The sequence below is a fragment of the Bos taurus genome, chromosome 24, assembly GCF_002263795.3.
Source record: "Bos taurus isolate L1 Dominette 01449 registration number 42190680 breed Hereford chromosome 24, ARS-UCD2.0, whole genome shotgun sequence".
NCBI lineage: Eukaryota > Metazoa > Chordata > Mammalia > Artiodactyla > Bovidae > Bos > Bos taurus.
The window spans coordinates 8,326,395-8,349,821 of NC_037351.1; the positions used below are offsets into that span (position 1 = coordinate 8,326,395).

General features: G+C 38.3%; 1 protein-coding gene across 2 annotated transcripts in view; it reads right to left on the reverse strand.

Annotated features, from left to right (window-relative positions):
• CCDC102B (coiled-coil domain containing 102B) overlaps positions 1 to 23,427 on the reverse strand; it is a 282,031-nt gene that overhangs the window by 206,201 nt on the left and 52,403 nt on the right. For both annotated transcript variants that reach the window (XM_059881014.1, XM_015460067.3), the window contains exon 4: positions 21,281 to 21,389. In XM_059881014.1, coding sequence (XP_059736997.1) covers positions 21,281 to 21,389 — 109 coding nt within the window. The remainder of the gene's footprint in view (positions 1 to 21,280; positions 21,390 to 23,427) is intronic.

Here is a 23,427-nt window from a genome sequence, read left to right on the forward strand (position 1 = left end):
CATCTATAGAAGATGCCAATTAATTGCCATAGAAAACTATGGCAGGAAAATGATATAAACAAACTCTGGCACATGCAGACAATGGAATATTATTCAACACTAAAGAGAAAAGAGCTGTCAGACAAATGAAGAGACATGGAGGAAATTTAACACATATTACTAAGTGGAAGAAGTCTATCTGAAAAGGCTACATACATAAAGATTCCATCTTTATGACATTCTAGAAAAGGCAAAACTATGGAGACAGTAAAAAGATCAGTGGTTTCCAGGGACTGGAGGAGGAAGGGATGAATGCTTGGAGCATAGAGGATTTTTAGGGCAGAGAAATTATTCTGTATGATAAACTCTAATGATGGATACATGTTGTTACAATAGTGAACGTCACTCAGTTTTATCCAACTCTGAATCCCATGGACTGTAGCCCACCAGACTCCTCTGTCCATGGAATTCTCCAGGCAAGAATACTAGAGTGGGTTGCCATTCCTTCTCCAGGGGATCTTCCTGACCCAGGAATCGAACCTGGGTCTCCTGCATTGCAGGCAGATTCTTTAACATCTGATCCACGAGAGAAGCCCATATAGTTATACATGTATAACATGTTGATATGTATTTGTCTAAACCAATAGAATGTATAACACCGAATGAACCTTAAAGTAATTTGGGTGACTGTGTGTCAATAAATGAATAAATAAGGTGAAGGATTTTGATAATGGGGAAGCCACATATGAATGTGGGGTGGGAATTACATGTAAGTAAGTGTAAGTGAAAGTCACTCAGTCGTGACCGACTCTTTGCAACCCTATGGACCATGGTCTACACAGTCCATGAAATTCTCTAGGCCAGAATACTAGAGTGGGCAGCCTTTCCCTTCTCCAGGGGATCTTCCCAACCCAGGGACTGAAACCAGGTCTCCCCATTGCAGGTGGATTCTTTACCAGCTGAGCCGCAAGGAAAGCCCAAGAATGCTGGAGCAGGTAGCCTATCCCTTCTCCAGTGAATCTTCCTGACCCAGGAATCAAACTGAGGTCTCCTGCATTGCAGGCAGATTCTTTACCAACTGAGCTATCAGGCAACACCACCTTCCGTTCAATCTTGCTGTGAACCTACAACTACTGGGAAAAAAAATTGTCTATAAAAAGAAACATAAGGATGAGAAAAATCCTAGAAATGCAAACAATGATTTTCCCCTGTAGCCGTTCTTAGAAGTTTTCAGCAGGATCATAACATTTGATATACATTTAATATGTGGATATATGCACATGTGCTTTTTGTTTTGTTAACATGTTTTTTTCATACTATGTAGATAAATGTTTCCAGAATTAAAATTACATAATTGGCACACAACCAGACAATAAATCAGAATATAAAATCTATCATTATATCACTTATGTAAAATTTTTAAATAATGTTACTCATGTTATTATTGTTAATAATAATATTGCATGCTTAGTCACTCAGTCATGTCCAATTCTTTGTGATCCTATGGACTGCAGCTCATCAGGCTCCTCTGTCCATGGAATTCTCCAGGCAAGGATACTGGAGTGGGTTGCCATTTCCTACTCCAAATAGTAATATTAAGCATATACTAATCTCAAGAAACCAGGCTTGATATATAGTTCCTTACTTAATGCTGACAGTAATCCTTTGTGTTAGGTCTGATTATTACCCCTTAAAGAAAAATAAACCATATTTTTACTAGGCTTAAGTAACATTCCCAAATTCACAAAGCTAATAACTGGGGGAAGAAAATTTGAGAATGTTCCTGCCAAATTCATTACCTGAGTTATTAATCATAAACCAATGCTCCATCTATAATTATAAAACTTAGTGTCTTAATAATTTTCTGAAAAGCAATAAGCTTATAGAAATAGATAGCAGAAAGAGCATAACAAAAGACACCAACACCCCAACATACTAGAAAGGGACCACAGTGAAAGGAGGAGCTGATTTGCCAACTACACAAAGGCTCCACGTTCAGTGCTGGTAATGTGGAAAATGCACCATGCGAGGCAGGAGTGCAACAGGACATCATGCAACAAAGTCCACTAAATGGTTGTCTCCACACGTTTCTCTCCACTTTCATGTCGGTTAAATAGACAGCGTGGCGTTAATCGCTGGCCAAAATAAAATAAAGGTCATTTTTCTAATAAAAGAATAACAAAGTGCAAGCAACAGGTTTGAGACTGGTCATCAGAATAAAATTTAACTCATGCTGGTAATTGAGTGCCCCTCATTTCACTTCTGAAATCTTGGTCATTACTTCCCAGGGAACTAGATCAATAATCAGCCCTTCTGTTGTCAACAGAACTTTCAATAAACCCCTCAAAGGAGAGAAGAGGGAGGAAAACACATTTTCATACATGGCAGTAGAGGGAATCCACATAAATTACCTAAAATAATTCCATTTTATTTCATCATTGTGAGTGGAAAATCAAGGATCTCTGGACATTGGTAGAGCCTCAAGAGTATTAAAAAAAATGTGACCAGGACTAAGGAATAGAATGTCTGATTAAAAAAAAAAAAAACAGGAAAAATGATACAATTTCAGATATGAAAGAGAATGTTTTATTAAAAATTTAATCACTATCTTGAGGAAAAAATGCATACATAATTGTTTTTATTGTTCATGTCCAACTCTTTGTAACCCCATGGACTAAAGCATGCCAGGCTCCTCTGTCCTTCACTATCTTCTGGAGTTTGCTCAGATTCATGTCCATTGAGTCAGTCATGCTATCTAACCATCTCATCCCCTGCCATCCCCTTCTCCTCTTGTCCTCAGTCTCTCCCAGCAGCAGGAAAGAATGCCTCTCCAATGAGTCAGCTCTTCATATCAGGTGGTCAAAGCACTGGAGCTTCAGCTTCAGCATCAGTCCTTCCAGGGTTGATTTCCTTTAGGACTGACTGGTTTGATCTTGCAGTTCAAAGGACTCTCAAGAGTCTTCTCCAGCACCACAATTAGAAAGCATCAATTTTTCAGGCCCAGCCTTCTTTATGGTCCAATTCTTACACCCATACATGACTACCAGAAAAACCATAGCTTCGACTATACAGACTTTTGTTGACAAAGTAATGTCTCTGCTTTTTGATATGCTGTCTAGGCTTATATATTTATAAATATATATTACATTCATAAATTAAGGGCAAAGCTATTTCAAATTTTAAAGAACAATAAAACAACATTTTTAGCATATGCTTAGTCATCCTTCCTTCAAATAAAATTTACTAGAAGAGTTATAAAACAGAGTTAAATATTGGAGGGTACCCATTCCCTTGATGCATTCAATCCTTTGGACAGCTCATGCACACTCATGGTACTGCACGTCAATCAGAACTCTAACAACCTCCAAATGTCTAGTTCCATCCTGAAGGTGTTCCCCTGAACTCCTGATTCACACACCCAACTTTCTACTTATCACTTCCATAGGATTCCAAAGCTTAACATTTTGTAAAGACTAAGTACTTCTCCTTCAAATGTTCCTCTGCTGTGCTGTGCTTAACGTTGCTCAGTCATGTCCAACTCCGTGCAACCTCATGAACTGTAGCCCACCAGGCTCCTCTGTCCATGTGATTCTCCAGGCAAGAACACTGGAGTGGGTTGCCATGCCCTCCTCCAGAGGATCTTCCCAACCCAGGGATTGAACCCAGATCTCCTGCATAGCAAGTGAATTCTTTACCATCTGAGCCTCCAGGGAAGGGCAAGAATACTGGAGTGGGTAGCCTATCCCTTCTCCAGGGGATCTTCCCAACCCAGGAATTGAACCAGGGTCTCCTGCACTGCAGGTGGATTCTTTACCAGCTGAGCCTCCAGGGAAGCCCTGTTCCTCTGCTAGTCTTTGCCATCTCAGCAAAAATCACTTCTATCCTTCCCTTTGATCAAGCCCAAAATATTTCACTTATGCTTAATATTTTTTCTTTGATGTGCCATATTCAGACTAAAAACAAATCAGCTAAACTTAGCCTTTACATAATTTACTAAATCCATTCACTTTCTAACTTCACCACTACAGCCCTGGTCAACCACCATGATCTCGGTTATTTTAATAAGCTGCCACACTCTCTGCTTCTCCTTGTGGATCTGTATTTTCTTTCTCAACACAGCAGTCAAATAAAGCTTTTTATAAAGTCAGTCAAATTATGTAATTCCTATATTCAAATCTTTCCTCAGGCTTCCCAATCCATTCAGAGTATAAATCAAAATCTTTATTAGCCTCTTAGTTCTATAACCCTCAGTTCTGGTCTCTATTTATTCCAACCCCTAATTCTAAACCAGCCACTCTGACTTCATGTTTCCTACAGACTTCAGACAAGCAAGAACAAAAAAGAAAATAAAAACAATAAATAAAATATTATAGAGCTAAAGCAATTAAAATATAACAGAAAAAATGATTAGCATATTAATGAAACAACTATACTCCCTCCTATTAAAACAATGAGTTATTTTCTTTAACAGGTTCTTGCTGGGGGCAAATTACTGAATTCTTCCCAGCCTTGTTTCAAATAATGAAAACGAAAAGAGTGGAAAACAAAATGGAATTCTAGTTTCCTTCCTACTCTAAAAGATTCTAGAGTCACAGAGTTCCCCAACCACACCTTGCTACGTTAGAAATATCTTTGTAACATAGGTAAAGAAAAAAATGAGTTATTTTGATCATTTAAAAATATTTTGAACTCAAAACCACCTTAATTTTGCCACTTAGCTCTTCAACTTAAGGTTTAAATTAATGGTGTGTGCTTAGTCTTTCAGTCTTGTCCGAGTCTCTGCAGCTCCATGGATTGTAGCCCACCAGGCTCGTTCATGGAATTTTCCAGGCTAGAATACTGGAGTGGGTTGCTATCTCCTACTCCAGAGAACTTTCCAGACACTGGGATCGAACCCACGTCTCTTGTGTCTCCTCCACTGGCAGGTGGATTTTTTACCACTGGCACCACCTGGGAAACCTTTGGATTAATGGAGCTATAACTAAAAATCTCTATGTAGCAACTGAAAAGTTAAAAGTCATGTACAGGCAGATGCTAAAAGTTATTAATTCAGCAGAATTATGAGTGTCATCCACAAATGATATATCACATTAGTTAAATTGGATATGACAGAAATAGGAGGTGTCTGATGAAGGGAATGAGTCAGCATCAGAAAACATTTTCCAAGTTTATGTTCTTTTATGTAAAATTCATTTAAGTGTAGTCTCTTGCTGCAATAGTTTTTTTTGAAATTGCATCATAATATAATTCCAAAATTCCTCTTCAAAGTTCCTCTTTTCACACTGCAGTATTTGTGAAAGGTTAAATCAGGCAACTTATCACATCTCTGACTTCAGAAATATCTGCCATAATTTGCTTCTGGAAAATTAGCAACGTTATATGTAAATGTTTACTTTAATACATTTAGATTAGCATAGAGTAGAAAATCTTTCTGGGGAGGATGTCTAGAAAACAAAAATATTGTGTAACATAAATTAAAATATTTTCTTATTTAATCGGATAATATAGGAGAAGGAAAACGCATTCAATGTTCAGTTAATCACCAAACATCATGGTTTCTTTCACTTGTATATTTCTCAACTTTCCACATCTCTGCACATCCCCCACCAAGCTTAGGGCATCTGATTATTTCTTTCTGGATTACGTGACAGACTCAGAACCGTTTTTTCATCACCCATGCCTTCCAATTTCTTCTTTACACTAAACTTTGAGTCATTTTTTATTAGAATCATATTGACCTTGGTCAACACACTTCTGTGGCTCTTCCCATTGCTTTTATGTTGATACATAACATTTATAATTTGGCTTTGGGGATAAGTATTGACTATCAGCTAGTTCAGAATATATGACCAAGTGTTTAACAGTTAGGCAGGTGAGGATACCAGATTCTCATGAAAAGTGAGGAATGTAGGAAGGAGACTGCCCCAACAGAAGGCCACGCAGGCACCTCCCTGGTGCTCCAGGGGTTATGACTTCACCTTCCAATGTAGAGCATACAGGTTCCATTCTGGACAGGCAGCTAAGATTCTACATGCTCAAAGCCAAAAAAAAAAAAAAAACAGAAGGAATATTGTGACAACCTGAATGAAGACTGAAAAAAAAAACCAGGAGAAGGCTCTCCAAATGCCACTCTCCCAGGGACAGCTAGCAACAAGGTTCAGCTCTTTCAAATAATTTGAATTAACCATAAGCATACAGAGAAGCCTCCGAAATGTCATCACTTATAGATTCAAAACTTAGTCAAATATTCTTTTAAGTAAACTTTACCTAATTCCCTCCCTCAGCCTGAAAAAATGGTAGTAAACAGACTAAAGGATGTGTAACTACCATTAACACAAATTTTACTGTATCTTTCAAGTCAAAATAAAACACTGATTTTAGTGGTCTTTAAACTCTTTTGCTCTCATGCTAAAGTATCCTTTACGTTTTTAAAGTGTGTCTTAAAATATTATATTTATTTAGATTCAAAAAATAAAATTTCTGGTGAATTTTATCTATTGACATTTTAAGTAAAATGGTTGTATCATGCTTCACGCTGCTGCTGCTGCTGCTGCTAAGTCGCTTCAGTCATGTCTGACTCTGTGCAACCCCATAGACAGCAGCCCACCAGGCTCTCCCGTCCCTGGGATCCTCCAGGCAAGAACACTGGAGTGGGTTGCCATTTCTTTCTCCAATGCATGAAAGTGAAAAGTGACAGTGAAGTCGCTCAGTCATGTCCAACTCTTTGCGACCCCATGGACTGTAGCCCACCAGGCTCCTCTGTCCATGGGATTTTCCAGGCAAGAGCACTGGAGTGGGTTGCCAGTTCCTTCTCCAATGCTTCAAGCAATGACATATAAAAACTACATAAATGTGATATTCACTCTCATTTGTTAAAAAAATTATATCATTAATTTTATTTCTTAAACTTTTATTTCTATTCCTTCTCTTTCATGTCATCACACTGTAACATGTGTTTATACTTGAAAAGGTTTTTACTCTATAAGATGCAATAGAAATATGTACATAAAATATGTATGCATATATTACGATTGTAAGGTTCCAAATGTTAAAAAGTGTATCTTGGATTGAATTATTTTAAAGATTATTTCAGGTACATGGTTTTGTAAAAATAAGATCAGATAGCACATATTGTGATACATAATTGTTAAATATAAATTAATCATTTACTGGCAATGCATCTTTTAATGAGATGGACACATTTTTCCAATTAATTTGTGTATCCATGGATGAAATTACTTATTGATAGAAATGAAATAAAAATTATCATCAGTTTTATTTATTCTTTTTTAAATATGAACCCTGAGAAAGTTGATCACATATCAGTTTGTTAGTGCTATGCGGACATCCAAAAACCTTCTTCTTATAGGAAGAATACACTACCTAAGAGAACACTCTGAAACAATTACTTACATTAAACTTATTGATCCAACCAACCTTTTATAAGAAATATAGAGGACAGACATATTAAATAGCACCACAGGATGCAATCTCTAAACCCCAAAATAAAACTTTACAAGATAAGTGACTTGGCTTTTTAAGTAAATTATAAAAAGGAAAAAAGGAGAAAGAAATATAAAGAAAAACCTACATATTAAAACACACTTACAAAGACATATCCAATTAAAATGTCTGAGCTTCATTTGAGTTTTTATTCAAATGAGTCATCTGTGAAAATAAAATTGATGTTTATTTAAAAACTGGACATTTGAACACTGAGTATTTGATATTAGCAAAGTAATGTTAATTTCTCAGGTTTGAAAATGATATTGCTGTGTTTAACAAAAAAAGAGGCCTTATGTTTTGAGATATAAGTGAAAATGCTTCCAGATGGAATAATGCAATTGGGAATGGGGATGAAGATCATAGAGGTTTAAAAAAGTCCAGCCATGAGAAAATAATTACTAAATATAGTGTATGGGGTTCATTGGGGTTCTTTATAGTATTTTCTGTTTTTGTATATAGAACATGAAACTACAGAACATTAAAGTTTTTAGGGAGGCAAAAGCATGTTTTAGATTTTTAATTTTAGAAAACAGGATTTTTAAGGATTAGCATCGTTTAATTCTTAATTAAATATTACCTGAAGCTGCACATAATTACCATAGTGTAAGACTAGAGGAAAACAACAGAATGGGAAAGACTAGAGGTCTCTTCAAGAAAATTAGAGATACCAAGGGAACATTTCATGCAAAGATGGGCTTGATAAAGGACAGAAATGGTATGGACCTAACAGAAACAGAAGATACTAAGAAGAGTTGGCAAGAATACACAGAGGAACTGTACATAAAAGATCTTCACGACCAAAATAATCACGATGGTGTGATCACTGACCTAGATCCACATCCTGGAATGTGAAGTCAAGTAGGCCTTAGAAAGCATCACTACGACCAAAGCTAGTGGAGGTGATGGAATTCCAGTTGAGCTATTTCAAATCCTGAAAGATGATGCTGTGAAAGTGCTGCACTCAATATGTCAGCAAATTTGGAAAACTCAGCAGTGGCCACAGGACTGGAAAAGGTCAGTTTTCATTCCAATCCCTAAGAAAGGCAATGCCAAAGAATGTTCAAACTACCACACAATGGCACTCATCTCACACTAGTAAAGTAATGCTCAAAATTCTCCAAGCCAGGCTTCAGCAATACCTGAGCCTTGAACTTCCAGATATTCAAGCTGGTTTTAGAAAAGGCAGAGGAACCAGAGATCAGATTGCCAACATCTGCTGGATCGTGGAAAAAGGAAGAGGGTTCCAGAAAAACATCTATTTCTGCTTTATTGACTATGCCAAAGCCTTTGACTGGGTGGATCACAATAAACTGTATAAAGTTCTGAAAGAGATGGGAATACCAGAACACCTGACCTGCCTCTTGAGAAATCTGTATGCAGGTCAGGAAGCAACAGTTATAACTGGACATGGAACAACAGACTGGTTCCAAATAGGAAAAGGAGTACATCAAGGCTGCATATTGTCACCCTGCTTATTTAACTTCTATGCAGAGTACATCATGAGAAACGCTGGGCTGGAAGAAGCACAAGCTGGAATCAAGATTGCTGGGAGAAATATCAATCACCTCAGATATGCAGATGACACCACCCTTATGGCAGAAAGTGACGAGGAACTAAAAAGCCTCTTGATGAACATGAAAGAGGAGAGTGAAAAAGTTGGCTTAAAGCTCAACATTCAGAAAACGAAGATCATGGCATCCGGTCCCATCACTTCATGGGAAATAGATGGGGAAACAGTGGAAACAGTGTCAGACTTTATTTTTTGGGCTCCAAAATCACTGCAGATGGTGACTTCAGCCATGAAATTAAAAGATGCTTACTCCTTGGAAGGAAAGTTATGACCAACCTAGATAGCATATTCAAAAGCAGAGACATTACTTTGCCAACAAAGGTCCGTCTAGTCAAAGCTATGGTTTTTCCAGTGGTCATGTATGGATGTGAGAGTTGGACTGTGAAGAAAGCTGAGCGCCGAAGAATTGATGCTTTTGAACTGTGGTGATAGAGAAGACTCTTGAGAGTCCCTTGGACTGCAAGGAGATCCAACCAGTCCATTCTGAAGGAGATCAGCCCTGGGATTTCTTTGGAAGGAATGATGCTAAAGATGAAACTCCAGTACTTTGGCCACCTCATGCGAAGAGTTGACTCATTGGAGAAGACTCTGATGCTGAGAGGGATTGGGGGCAGGAGGAGAAGGGGACAACAGAGGATGAGATGGCTGAATGGCATCACTGACTCGATGGACATGAGTTTGGGTGAACTCCGGGAGTTGGTGATGGACAGGGAGGCCTGGCATGCTTCGATTCATGGGGTTGCAAAGAGTCAGACACGACTGAGCGACTGAACTGAACTGAACTGAAGACTAGGAAAAATCAAATACTCATGTTTGAATATATTTTATTAGGGCTAAAGTGTGTGATTTAACTTCACCAAGTAAGAAATTAGTACCAACTTTGGTAATAATGAAAGAATATCTTTCTTTTCTGCAAAGTTTTAGAAATTGAAATGTTTTTCTTTGTTTTCCTGTTTAGTCTCCGTCTCCTGATGACCTATACATCTGATGACCTATGTATCTGATCCTGGTAGCTCAGCTGGTAAAGAATTCGCCTGCAATTCAGGAGACCCCAGTTCAATTCCTGGATGGGGAAGATCCCCTGGAGAAGGGATAGGCTACCCACTCCAGTATTCTTGCCTGGAGACTCCCCATGGACAGAGGAACCTGATGGGCTACAGTCCATGGCGTCCCAAAGAGTTGGACACGACTGAGCAACTAAGTATATGCACCCGAACATCTGTCAAAATCAAAGCTTTTGTTTAGAAAAATAATATCATTTAAAAATGTTAACCTCTTGCTTCAGACATGCATAAAACAGCTAAATGTTAATACATTTTCTTATGGGAAACAGGTGGTATAGGAAATGGCAACCCATTTCACTGTTCTTGCCTGGAGAATCCAATGGCCAGAGGAGCCTGGCGGATTACGGCCCATGGGATTACGGAGAGTTGGACACAACTGAGCAACTAAGCATGTGTGGGAAACAGAAAATTATGCCTCCTAATTTTTTTCTAAAAATTAGAAAATTTTTCTAAATATTAGAAAATTTAATGAGTTTTCCATTAAAAAAAATCAGCATGTTTATGTTCTTTATTAAGTTGTCATAGGAATAATTGGTAAGAAGGCAGATTATAGAAACTCAATTTAAAAATCTACATAAATTGAAAGAAGCCATTTAAAGTTGCACTTCTACGAGATGTCCAGCATAGGTAAATCTACAGTACTACATTAGGTCAGTGATTACCTAAAGCTGTGGGGATTTTAGGGAACTAAGAAGTGACTGCTTGAAAGATCTGTTTCCTTGGCGGCATAGACGGTAAAGAATCCGGCTGCCAACACAGGAGACATGGGTTCAATCCCTGGGTTAGGGAGATCCCCTGGAGAAGGAAATGGCAACCCACTCCAGTATTCCTGCCTGGAGAATCCCATAGACAGAGAAGCCTTGTGGGCTACAGTCCATGGGGTCACAAAGGTCAGACAACACTAAGCACGCATGCAGGCTAAAGGATCCAGGGTTTCTTTCTCAACCGATGATGATCATGGTGACAGTTGCACAAGCTGTAGTATGCTCTTTACAATGAATTGCATGGTATGTGAATTATATCTCTTGTTGTTGTTGCTTAGTTGTTAAGTCATATCTGACTCCCAGTGGGCTTCAACCTGCCAGGCTCCTCTGTCCATGGGATTCTCCAGACAAGAATATTGGAGTGGGTTGCCATTTCCTTCTCCAGAGGATCCTCCCAAACCCAGGTATTGAATCCACATCTCCTGCATTGGCAGCTGGATTCTTTACCACTGAGCCACCTGGTAAGCCTGAATTATATATAAATAAACCTATCAAAATATGTAAAAAGGAAAGATTAATCAAAAGAATTACAGGAATTAAATCTTGTAATTTAATTTTAAGTCACAAAGAGCATATGTTAGAAGCATTCTTAATCAAACAATCTGAAACACAGTACAAATTTTCACTTCTTTAATTTGTCTCCTTGGCATCCCTATTTTAGGAAGAATCAAGAAGCCTCCTCATCCACTTCTCTTTGTAGATAATTTATCATTGTGAATGTGATTCAAAATCAATTCAAAGATTTCATACTTAAACTCTGTCAGTATTAAAATGGCACTTGAACTTTTGCATATGATGCTGTTTATAACATAATTACACTACTCTCAGAAACATTCCATTTTACATGATTTTTCACTACTTTGGTACCTTGAAACTTGTTAATATGTTCTTTCTTTCCCCTAACATATGGCATTTCAAAATCATTGGAGATTTGAACCTGATCTGTGTAAGTCTTTCCCATGATGAAAGAGCTGACAAAATCAGTTTTCTTCTTTGGGACTTTGTGGCTTTTGTATAAACAATGCATTATCTAGAATCAGCGAAAACCATCTATGTAGTGAAAAAAAAGTCAGAACAATGGAAAATAGGCCAGAAGTAAGATGTCATAAACTATATAAAGCATTTCTTTCTTTTTATATTGATGTGACTAACTAGGAGTACATGTAGATCTTTCAATGCCAGTTATGTTAATACAACTGGAAAAGAGAAAAAAACCATTGAGCAGAAAGAAACTAGAACTTGCAGAGAAGATATGGTCAGGTTATAGATTTTTTGGTAAAGTTGATGTATTTTGGTTCTTTAGCGAAACAGACCAAGACACGTGTCTGTGTGCTCTGTTACTTGCATGTAGGTCAGACTTTTTGTTTATTCAGGCCTTCAACTTATGAGATGAGGACCACCCACATCAGGAAGGGCAATGTGCTTTACTGTCTACTCATTCAAATGCTACTTTCATCTCAAAACACACTCACGGACACACTCAGAATAATGTTTGACCAGATACATGGGCACGTGGTGGTGGCCAAGCCAAGTTGAGCTTTAATGTGAAATTATCACAGCAGGTTTTGGGGATTTCCACACTTCCCACCCTCCTCTCCAGGTCATGTTTTAGAGCAGCAGATATCAGTTCAAGGTGTGCAGCAGGATAATGAGCTTCTAAATACACAGATAATCATCACTCGTAACCAATTAAATCAAAATCTTTCAAGAGATACCTAGACATATATATTTTAAAAAATTATTTTCAGTTGAATCTACTGCATTTTGCTAACTTGGTACAATTGAAGAAAAAGATTATTTACTCTTCCTTTTATAATATCCAGATTATCCATGTGAGAACCCTCGTGAGATTTCATCAGCACCTCCTTTTGTGTATGCTAGATGATGTTAACGTGAATATAGAATTATATATTCCATTGGCTTTGATCGCAACCTCAGAACTATATTACAAAAGAAAATTGCCTCAAGTGACAATTACACATTTTAAAGTGCATTTCAAAGAATACTCTTTGTTCTAGCGTGTCATCTGCGCCTTTTCAGTTCTCCCATATGATCTCTGTAAAAATACCAGCTAATGGAGCCTTCTGTCTTTATGATTTCTCCACTCTCTTTAAAACTACTGGTACTAATTAGGATGCACCAGAGCCTAGAAGAAGAGGGTGTGATGCTCTGAGTCTCCACCACGTCGAGAGCTCTTTCTCATCTGAGCAGCTACACTCAGTTCCTCCCACATAACGTGCCACACTTGGAGCTGCTATCCTGGACACAGCCCTGAGGATGCCTTATTCAGACGCTGCTGTTTAGAAGGTGATCCGTGGCCTAGAAAATAATCTAAGACCGGAACCCATTTACCAGGGGGTAATAATTAGGGGACACAATGGTGGAAGGAGAGGGGGTACCAATTGAGAGAATAGCATTGAAATATATACATTATCACGGGTAAAAAAGATAGCTTCCCAGATGGCACTAGTGGTAAAGAACATGCATGCCAACACAATAGACATAACAGACTCAGGTTCAATTCTTGGTAGGGACGATACCATGGAGGAGGGCATGGCAACCCACTCCAGTATTCTTGCTTGGACAATCCCCATGGACAGAGGAGCCTAGCAGGCTACAGGCCATAGTGTTGCAGGGAGTTGGACGTGACTGAAGCGATCTTGGCTACGGGGTTTTTGTAGAAAAAAAAAAAAAAAACACGGGAAATTGTTGTACAACACAGGAAGCTCAGCCCCGTACTCTGTAATGACCTTTCGGGTGAGATGAGGGGCGTGGGGTGGGAGGGATGTTCCAGAGAGAGGGGATATATGTATACTTATGGCTGATTCATGTGTGTTGTATGGCAGAAATCAACACAACATTGTAATTATTCTCCAATTAAAAACAAATTTGTGAAAAATGAAAAGGGATTGTGGAGGTGGTGGTTTAGTCACTAAGTCCTGTCCGACTCTTGCAACCCTACCAGGCTACTCTGTCCATGGGATTTTTCAGGCAAGAATACTGAAGTGGGTTGCCATTTCCTACTCCTGGGGATTTTTCCAACCAAGGGATCAAACCTGGGTCTCCTGCACCACAGGCAGATTTAATACAGTCCATGGAATTCTCCAGGCCAGAATACTGGAGTGGGTAGTTGTTCCCTTCTCTAGGGGATATTCCCAACCCAGGAATCGAATCGGGGTCTCCTACAATGCAGGTGGATTCTTTACCAGCTGAGCTACCAGGGAAAAGGGGTTGAAAACCACATAAAACCCTGGACATAGAAGTTCATACCAGCCTTGTCCATAATTGCTAAAACTTGGAAGCAACCAAGATATCCCCCAGCAGGTGATTGATAAACTTTGGTACATCCTTTCAATGGAATATTATTTAGTACTAAAAAGAAAGGAGCTATTAATCCATGAGAACACATGGAGGAAAGTATACCATTAAATGAAAGAAGTCAATCTAAAAAGGTTACATACTGTGTAATTCCAACTCTATGACATTCTGAAAAGGCAAATCTATGGATACAATAAAATATCAGTGGTTACCAGGTGTTGGAAGGGGTGGGGCAAGGAATGATGAATGCATGGAGCAGAGGATTTTTAAAACGGTAAAAAAACACTACATTTGATAGCATCATGGTGGATATATATCAGGATACATTTGTCACAACCCATAGAACGTACCCTAAGGTACATTCACACTGAGACTGACCCCTAGGGTAAATGGTAGACTCTGAGTGATTACGTGTCAATGTACTTTCATCCTTGGTAAAATGCGTACCATTCTGTTGAGTGATATTGACCATTGGAAAGGCTTTTATGGGCAGGGACAGGAGGTATAGGGGAAATCTCCACTAAGGACAACAGTTCAGGGGTTCCTTCAAAAATTGAAAATACAAGTACCATGTGATCCAGCAATCCCACTTCTGGATATATAACCAAAATAATTGAAATCAGGGTCTCTATGAGATATCTGCATGCACATATGTGGGTGCACGCGTGCGTGCTGTCACTTCAGTCATGTCTGACTGTTTGCAGCCCTAGGGACTGTAGCCCACCAGGTAACTCTGTCCAAGAACACTGGAGTGGGTTGCCCTGCCTTCCTCTAGGGTATCTTCCTGACCCAGGGATCGAACTCTCAGCTCCTGCATCGCAGGCGGATTCTTTACTGCTGAGACACCAAGGAAGGCACTCCTCATATTTACTGCAGCATTATTCACAACAGCCGAGACAAGGAAACAAGCCAAATGACCATGAATAGTGAATGAATAAAGACAATGAGGTATATACATACAGTGGAATCTCATTCTGCCTTAAAGGTAAGGAAATCCTGCCGTTTGCAACATGGATGAACCTAGAGGAAATTATGTTAAGTGAAATAAGTCAATAACAGAAAACACAGCATGATGCTCATATGAGGTGTATCTAAAACAGCCTGATTTATAGAAATGTAGAATAGGATGGTTGGAGAAGGCCATGGCACCCCACTCCAGTACTCTTGCCTGGAAAATCCCATGGATGGAGAAGGCTGGTAGGCTGCAGTCCATGGTGTCACTAAGAGTCAGGCAGGACTGAGGGACTTCACTTTCCCTTTACACTTTCAGGCATCGGTGAAGGAAATGGCAACCCACTCCAGTGTTCTTGCCTGGAGAATCCCAGGGACAGAGGAGCCTAGTGGGCTGCCGTCTATGGGGTCGCACAGAGTCAGACACAATTGAAGTGACTTAGCAGCAGCAGAACAGGATGGTTACCAGGGGCTAGGAGCAGGGCAGGGAAAAATGAAGAATTGTGTTTAAATGAATAGAAAGTTTCTGTTGAGCAAGATGAATAAGTTCGAGAGATCTGGAGTCCAGCATAGTACTTGTAGTTAACAATACAGTATTGCGGTTGTTGTTCTTTAGCTGCTAAGTCACGCCCAACTCTTTTGGACTGTAGCCCACCAGGCTCCTCTGTCCTTGGGATTTCCCAGGCAAGAGTACTGGAATGGGTTGCCGTTTCCTTCTCCAGGGGATCTTTGGATAATGGGCACAAATTTTTCAGATTTCTTTATATCACAGTTTTTTAAATGGTGTACTACGCATTCCTGTTTCATAGCTGCTTCCTTCACTCAGGTGTATACAATCAATACCTTTGATGTTAGTATATACATAGCAGAGCTGACACGAGCAGAATGCCTTGATCCAATCTCCTTTTCAACATGAAAACTGCCTTGCAAGTAAAAAAAAGCTCATGCTATTTACTAAAAGCTGGCTCCTTATCTCCAGAATGGTCTTAACTGAGTATCCCTGTATAGGGATTTCTTCCAGGAAAAGATAAAACCAGAATTTTTGGATTTATGAGGCATGCATCGCTGGAAAGTGTCCTGTCAGCTGGAATAGAGAATAAAGATGTTCACAGATAGACTACTAGCCATGGCCACTGTGTAACTCCCTTAGAGATCTTATCTTTTATCTTTACAATCCTCTTTAATCATCATTCTCAAAGTATTCATTTGTGTAGGCTAATTAAATATCAGCTGACTTCTCTGTAATATATTTAAAATTTTAAATTAGTATTGGTTAACTTAATCAGATACTAAAACATCTGATTTCAACCTATCATTTTTCTTTACCACTTTATGTTTCTATTAGTACAAGTAAAGTAGGTTCTGAGTAGCCTAATTTTCTTTCATAATACTTATAATAGCCTCAGAGTTAAGTCAGTCATATCAGTGTTCTGAGGGTTACCTTGACGATGTCATAAATTATCCACTAGTAGTTCAATTAATTCTGACTTACATAATTTAGTGCTTACATTATTCTTAACTACGTTTGTTTTAAAAGGTCTTGAAGGCACTTGTATGAGCAAAGTGATGTCCCATAGGCTTCATTGTTCTTATACATTTATAGAATTCTAATATGGTATTTTATCAGTATCACTCTTTCTCATGATAAGCTAATTTATGTCTTGCAAAGAACAAGTTGAACAGATTTTCATGATGCATGGGACGATAGATGTGAAGGTTCACTTCAGTGCCCTGGAAAATCTAAAATCTTCAGCGATGTACGCAGCAGCCTCTCAGGTGATAAGAAAACTAGTCTAGGATTTCACCTACTCTCCCCAGGTGCTGCAGTGTTCAAGAATCTGCCCGCCAATGCAGCAGACACAAGACACTGGAGTTCTATCCATGAGTTGGGAAGATCCCCTGGAGAAGGAAATGGTAACCGATTCCAGTATACTTGCCTGGAAAATTCTGTGGACAGAGGAGCCTGGAGGGCTACAATCCATGAGATCACAAAGAGTTGGATACGACTGAGCGACTAACACTACAAGTATTTAAAACAAATATTTATAAAAGAACACTGTAACTGATAAACTACTAGGGATGTTGCTATTATCACAAGAAGATAGATTTCTAAACAAAGTCCCTAAAAAGACACCAGACAAAAAAACAAAATTTTCAAAGAAAGATTTAAAAGTTAAAATTTCATATTTAGCTTAAGGCCAATTTTAAAATACTAGCAGTTTTCTCTACATATGGTAAAAAAAAAAAAAAAAAAAAGCTTCAATTATGTAAAGAATTAGTTACTTATTGTTAAAGCAAGGTATTATCAGTCAGTTCAATTCAGTTCAGTCACTCAGTCGTGTCCGACTCTTTGTGACCCCATGAATCACAGCACGCCAGGCCTCCCTGTCCATCACCAACTCCCGGAGTTCACTCAAACTCATGTCCATCGAGTCAGTGATGCCATCCAGCCATCTCATCCTCTGTCATCCCCTTCTCCTCCCGCCCCCAATCCCTCCCAGCATCAGAGTCTTTTCCAATGAGTCAGCTCTTCGCATGAGGTGGCCAAAGGACTGGAGTTTGAGCTTTAGCATCATTCCTTCCAAAGAAATCCCAGGGCTGATCTCCTTCAGAATGGACTGGTTGGATCTCCTTGCAGTCCAAGGGACTCTCAAGAGTCTTCTCCAACACCACAGTTCAAAAGCATCAATTCTTCAGCAAGGTATCATACTTATTTGTAATTGATAATACTTATGTGAATATCTGATTCTCTATATTATGAGTTCCATAAGAATGGGCATTACGGCACTCTTGGAATTAATAATCCAATTTCAAATCAATATTCACAGACTCACAGAGGGAAAGCTGACTGAGTATTAAATTCAGCATGGGAACAGCATTTTGAATATAACCGTCTCTACTGCTGCTCATTGTCTAAGTTGCATTTTAAATACCTATTAGATTTTACAATTAAATTCTCATATTTACTCTTCTCTAAATGTCAGTAATTTAAGAATGATTTCCCTCTAAAGCACACCACACTTTCAAATACATTTTAAAAAAACTTGGTCTATTAAGCACATCTGTTTCCAACTCGAAAAACTGCTAATCTCTCCATTAGCAGTTTTTAGCCAGGCAGGTATTTGTTTGTAAGTTTCAGGCATTTAAAAAGAATTACGCAATATTCAAAAACTTTTATAGATGAAAATCTACAGTGAAAGGAAGGGTCATTTATCAGAACTATTGAGAAGTGGAGTAAGAAAGGAGAATTCACATGAAGTTCCAGAGGATGTATCATGCTAACTTTATCTGTCAATCAACTTATTTGAATTTTAAATATTTCACACTTATAACTCTGTACAATGACCCTTCTAAATGTACTGTAAGATTCCTGTCTCTTACAATCTATTATAAAACAATTAAACAAAGAATATATAAAAATTACATGTGACTAAGTATTTTTATTGTCTAATTTTTTTAAAACATTCTATAATGTTTTATAAAAGTAAATTATATGTATATACTACATGACTTCCAAAGTCTCTGAATATCACAAATTCCCTTTTAGAACAGGGAAAGAAATATTGAAAAAAAAAATCCCATGTAGGGATTTCTCTGGTGGCCCAGTGGTTAAGACTGTGCTCCCAATGCAGGAGGCCTAGGTTCCATCCCTGATCAGGAAACTAGCTCCCACATGTTACAACTAAGGCTTGCCACAGCCAAATAAACAAACAAACATATTTTAGAAAAATAATTCCATGTAAATAATTCAAACAATATTTTTTAAATCTGTTAACTTTTCATCCTCTTTTTTTCATTCATTGCCACTTTTCTTCATTTTTCAAATTTTTAGTTCATTTAACTGAAAGATGCATTCAAAAGTTCAGACACTTAAAAAAATTTTCCTCAACAATTTTGAAGCTTCCTCTATTCCAGACATTCTATCATTTTATCTAGTAAAAGGATCACATATGTTTTAATATACATTTCTGCATGGGCATCAAAATATAGACCCTATTTACACTGTGAAATTCTATGTTGGTTTTATTTTTTTCTCATCAACAAAGCTGTGTTAAGCAATTTAAAGTAGACATTTTCCAATTTGATACCCTCAAATATCACCTTTGAATAGAAATCATTAAATGTTTTAAAATATAATTATCATTTTGTAAACCAACTGAAAACCATGAGCTTTTTCAAAAACAGTTGCTTTGGAAAAGCTAAGTTGCTGTTATCAAGTCTGCACTGCCCACTAGTGGCAGGAGACTGTAAATGCATGGTTTCAATTAAAGATGCATTCTATCTTTATTAATTTTCTCAATCAGATTTAGAACTCATTCTAAGACAAATACACGTACATCCTAAGCTAACATGTTTTTTGCGTTATGAGATATTTTTCATATAGAACATCAATTTAATGTCAGTGTTCACACCCAGAGACATCGTGTTCACTTAGGTACCTATGAATATAAATATAAATTCACCGAATCCATCATAAATGTGTTTATATACATGCAAACATCACATACATAATCACGGTTTAAGATGGGAAAAAAACCCTCTGACAGTATTACATGAATCCATAGGGCAGAAATAAATTGTATCTAGCTTAACTTTTTAAAATTTACGTCTCATTGAGAAATGTTACCAAACTGTCTGTGGTTCTCACAGTTTGAAATTATCCGGATTCATTTTGATATTTGGCAAAACTAATACAATTATGTAAAGTTTAAAAATAAAATAAAATTTTAAAAAAAATGGTTTTTAGGCAGGAGACTGTGAATGATGATAACTATGCTCTACGAATGTCAGGATGCCTGCAAAGGACCCATAACAAGGGGCAGCAAAGGTCCGTGCATATCCCCTCACCGTATTTCGGCAGACTTGGGTCAATGACTCCACACTTGATCACTTGCTGGAAACAGATCTGCAGCAACATTCATATGGAATTTCAGAAACAGAAACTATTGCTTCTGATGGAACTAGAGGAACAGTGTTTTAGATTAAGGCATGGTTACATAATATTTTGATACACAGCTTCTTTAGACACCAACAGATCGTACGTGTATCTGTTGCTGTTCAGTCGCTAAGTCGCGTCCGACTGTTTGCGACTCCATGGACTGCAGCATACCAGGCTTCTCTGTCCTTCACTATCTCCTGGAGCTTGGTCAAACTCATGCCCATTGAGTCAGGGATGCCATCCAACCATCTCATCCTCTGTCGCCCCCTTCCCTTCTCCTGCCTTCAATTCTTCCCAGCATCAGGGTCTTTTCCAGTGAGTCAGTTCTTTGCATCAGGTGGCCAAAGTATTGGAGCTTCAGCTTCAGCATCAATCTTTCCAATGAGTATTCAGGGTTGATTTCCTTTAGGATGGACTGGTTTGGTCTCCTTGCAGTCCAAGGGACTCTCAAGAGTCTTCTCCACCATATATGTGTATGTATAGCACACATGTGAACTAAACTGTAATTCATTTGAGAGCATTTAGCGTGTCAGTACTTTTGCTCCATATTTTGCTTTCCTTTGCTCTGCTTATTATTCTATCTCACACACTTGGCCTAGCACAGTGTCTAAGCACACAGAATACACACAATATTATTTAAATAATGAATATTAATAAATCATGGAAAGCATTCATGACAGCATTTTATTGATGAAAGCACAAAGGAATTGTATAAAGGCTAATGGCTAATTCTGAATAACTATAATGCCAATATGAAAAGAACCTAAATACATTTGAGATAAATGAATATTTTCAGACAGCTTTATAAAAGAGTAAGATAAAGCTGGTTATTATAGATGCTCTGATATGATGGCATCTTTGGCTGTCTATCTCCTCATATGTGCCAGAACTGGATAGTTAATTGTGTCATGTGGTTGATCATTAAAAATGTGTGTTATTTTTAAAATATTCATTAAAAATGAATGTATTCATTTTTAATGTATTCATTAAAAATGTAGAACAAGATTTCTTATGGCTCAAGCTTGATTCCACTGATTCCACTATTGATACAGGAGTTAAAATATCTCTTACAGAGGGAATTCAATCTGTTAACTTCCTTTTCTCTGTCTATTCAGTCTTCTGCCCACCAGGTTACACATGGAACAGAGAAAATACTTTCATGCTCCCTTTACATCGTACACCTCCCTACCTGTTTCAGACTTTTTGCCTTTGATTCTTTCAGTTCTTCATACTTCCATTTCCACACAGACAAAGCCGATTCCAGTCGTTCTATCTCTTTTTCCAAAGATAAGCGCATTCTAAATAGAGAACCAAAAGCGAAATAGTCTTACAATTTAAAAACAATTTTAGGAATGCATTCAATTTTATATTTTCTATTTTTCTAATTTTTGATATTTATATATGATCATTGTCATGACAGAAAACTTTCTTTTAGCTTATTAAAAATTGCAAATATTGGATAAGAGTCAGTTTAATTTGTTTTTCTGCCAACTGGCTTTACAGTAGTTTGCTGCTGCTTCCGCCGCTAAGTCGCTTCAGTCGTATCCGACTCTGTGCGACCCCATAGGCGGCAGCCCACCAGGCTCCCCTGTCCCTGGGATTCTCCAGGCAAGAACACTGAAGTGAGTTGCTATCTCTTTCTCCAACGCATGAAAGTGAAATGTGAAGTGAAGTCGTTCAGTTGTGTCCGACTCTTCGCGACCCCATGGACTACAGCCTACCAGGCTCCTCCATCCATGGGATTTCCCAGGCAAGAGTACTGGAGTGGGGTGCCATTGCCTTCTCTGTTACAGTAGTTTAAATATACTTAATTTGGCTTTGCCAGTATCAAATAATTGACTTTCTGCCTACTTTCTCCTGCATTGTTCATTCATTTCTTTCAATGCTTCTTATTCATATTGTTTCCTTACAAAGGAGGTATATATGTTTCTAAGTTGAACATGGTTTTAATCCAACTTCATATTGTGACTGTATAGGAAGAATTCTTTGATACGACAGAGAATACTAAGGAGCACACCTAACGATTTAAGTAATCAATCATTTATTGGAGATACAAAAATACTGTATTTTTTGAAATTCTGTTTTAATAATTTCCCTGGGATCTTTAAATTAGTTAAAATAATTGAAATTAATTTCTCTATTTGTAGAATAAGTGACAAAACTTGAATTAAAATCTGGTCCTTTAATATCTCATCACTGATTATTTTTCCCATGCCCACATGTCTGTTAGAGTGAGTCACTGAAAATAATGGTTTATTTCTGGTTGTAATTAACAAAGGTCAACCTTTGCAAATGGCCAGTCCTCATCCATGTAGTAGACTGTATGGGGTGCATAGTAAATCGCTTCAGTCATGTCTGGCTCTTTGAGACCCTATGGACTGTAGCCCACCAGGCTGCCCTGTCCATGGGATTCTCTAGGCAAGAATACTGGAATGGGTTACCATACCCTCCCTCCAGAAGATCTTCCTCACCCAGGAATCAAGCCTGCATCTCTTATGTCTCCTGCATCGTCAGGTGGGTGCATCTAGCACCACTAGATTACTGTTAAAAATACTCATTCTCTCTCCTCTGCTTCTATGGACAGGGCTTTCCCCAGCCCTCGATTCTGGGCTTTGACAATGAGATATTAGCCAAAGTGACGGATTGCAGAAATCTGAACTGAATTTGTGTGGTTAGGCTTCTTGTCTTATGCCTCAGCCATCAATGTGGAAAGAGCTTCCCCAGGAACATCTGTCCCCCAAATAAACATAGGAAGCAGAACTGAGTCCAACCTTACCCAGAAGCCAAGCCCAGCTGGGCCAGTGGAGGTCAGCTGACCTTGCATCCACCTGGACAAAATACACTGTTGTTCCGAGTCTCTGACTCATAACTATCTTTTTATGCAGCTGAAGAGAGCTGACATAGGAAATGATACTAACAAAATGAAAAATACGTAGGCTTAATTTGGGGATCAGATGGTGGACAAAGCTGGGGAAAAAACAGTGGTAAAACATAAGAAGCTAGAAAAATAATGATACATGTTATTTTGTGGTGGACACATGGCAAAATTGTCACTTGCAGTGTCTTAGAAATAGAAAATGTGCCTGACATTACCAATAGAATGTCATTTCCATATTTACAAGAACTATAAATCTTCTAGCTAGCAATACTATGAAAATAATTTAAAATACAACTAGGCCATAACATATTAGTTTAATGCAGTCAATGGGTAAGAAGCCCACTGAGGGCGCTCCCTGGTGACTCAGTGATAAAGAATCTGCTTGCCAATGCAGGAGACACAGGTTCGATCCTTGGGTCAAGAAGATCTGCTGCAGAAGGAAATGGCAACCCACTCCA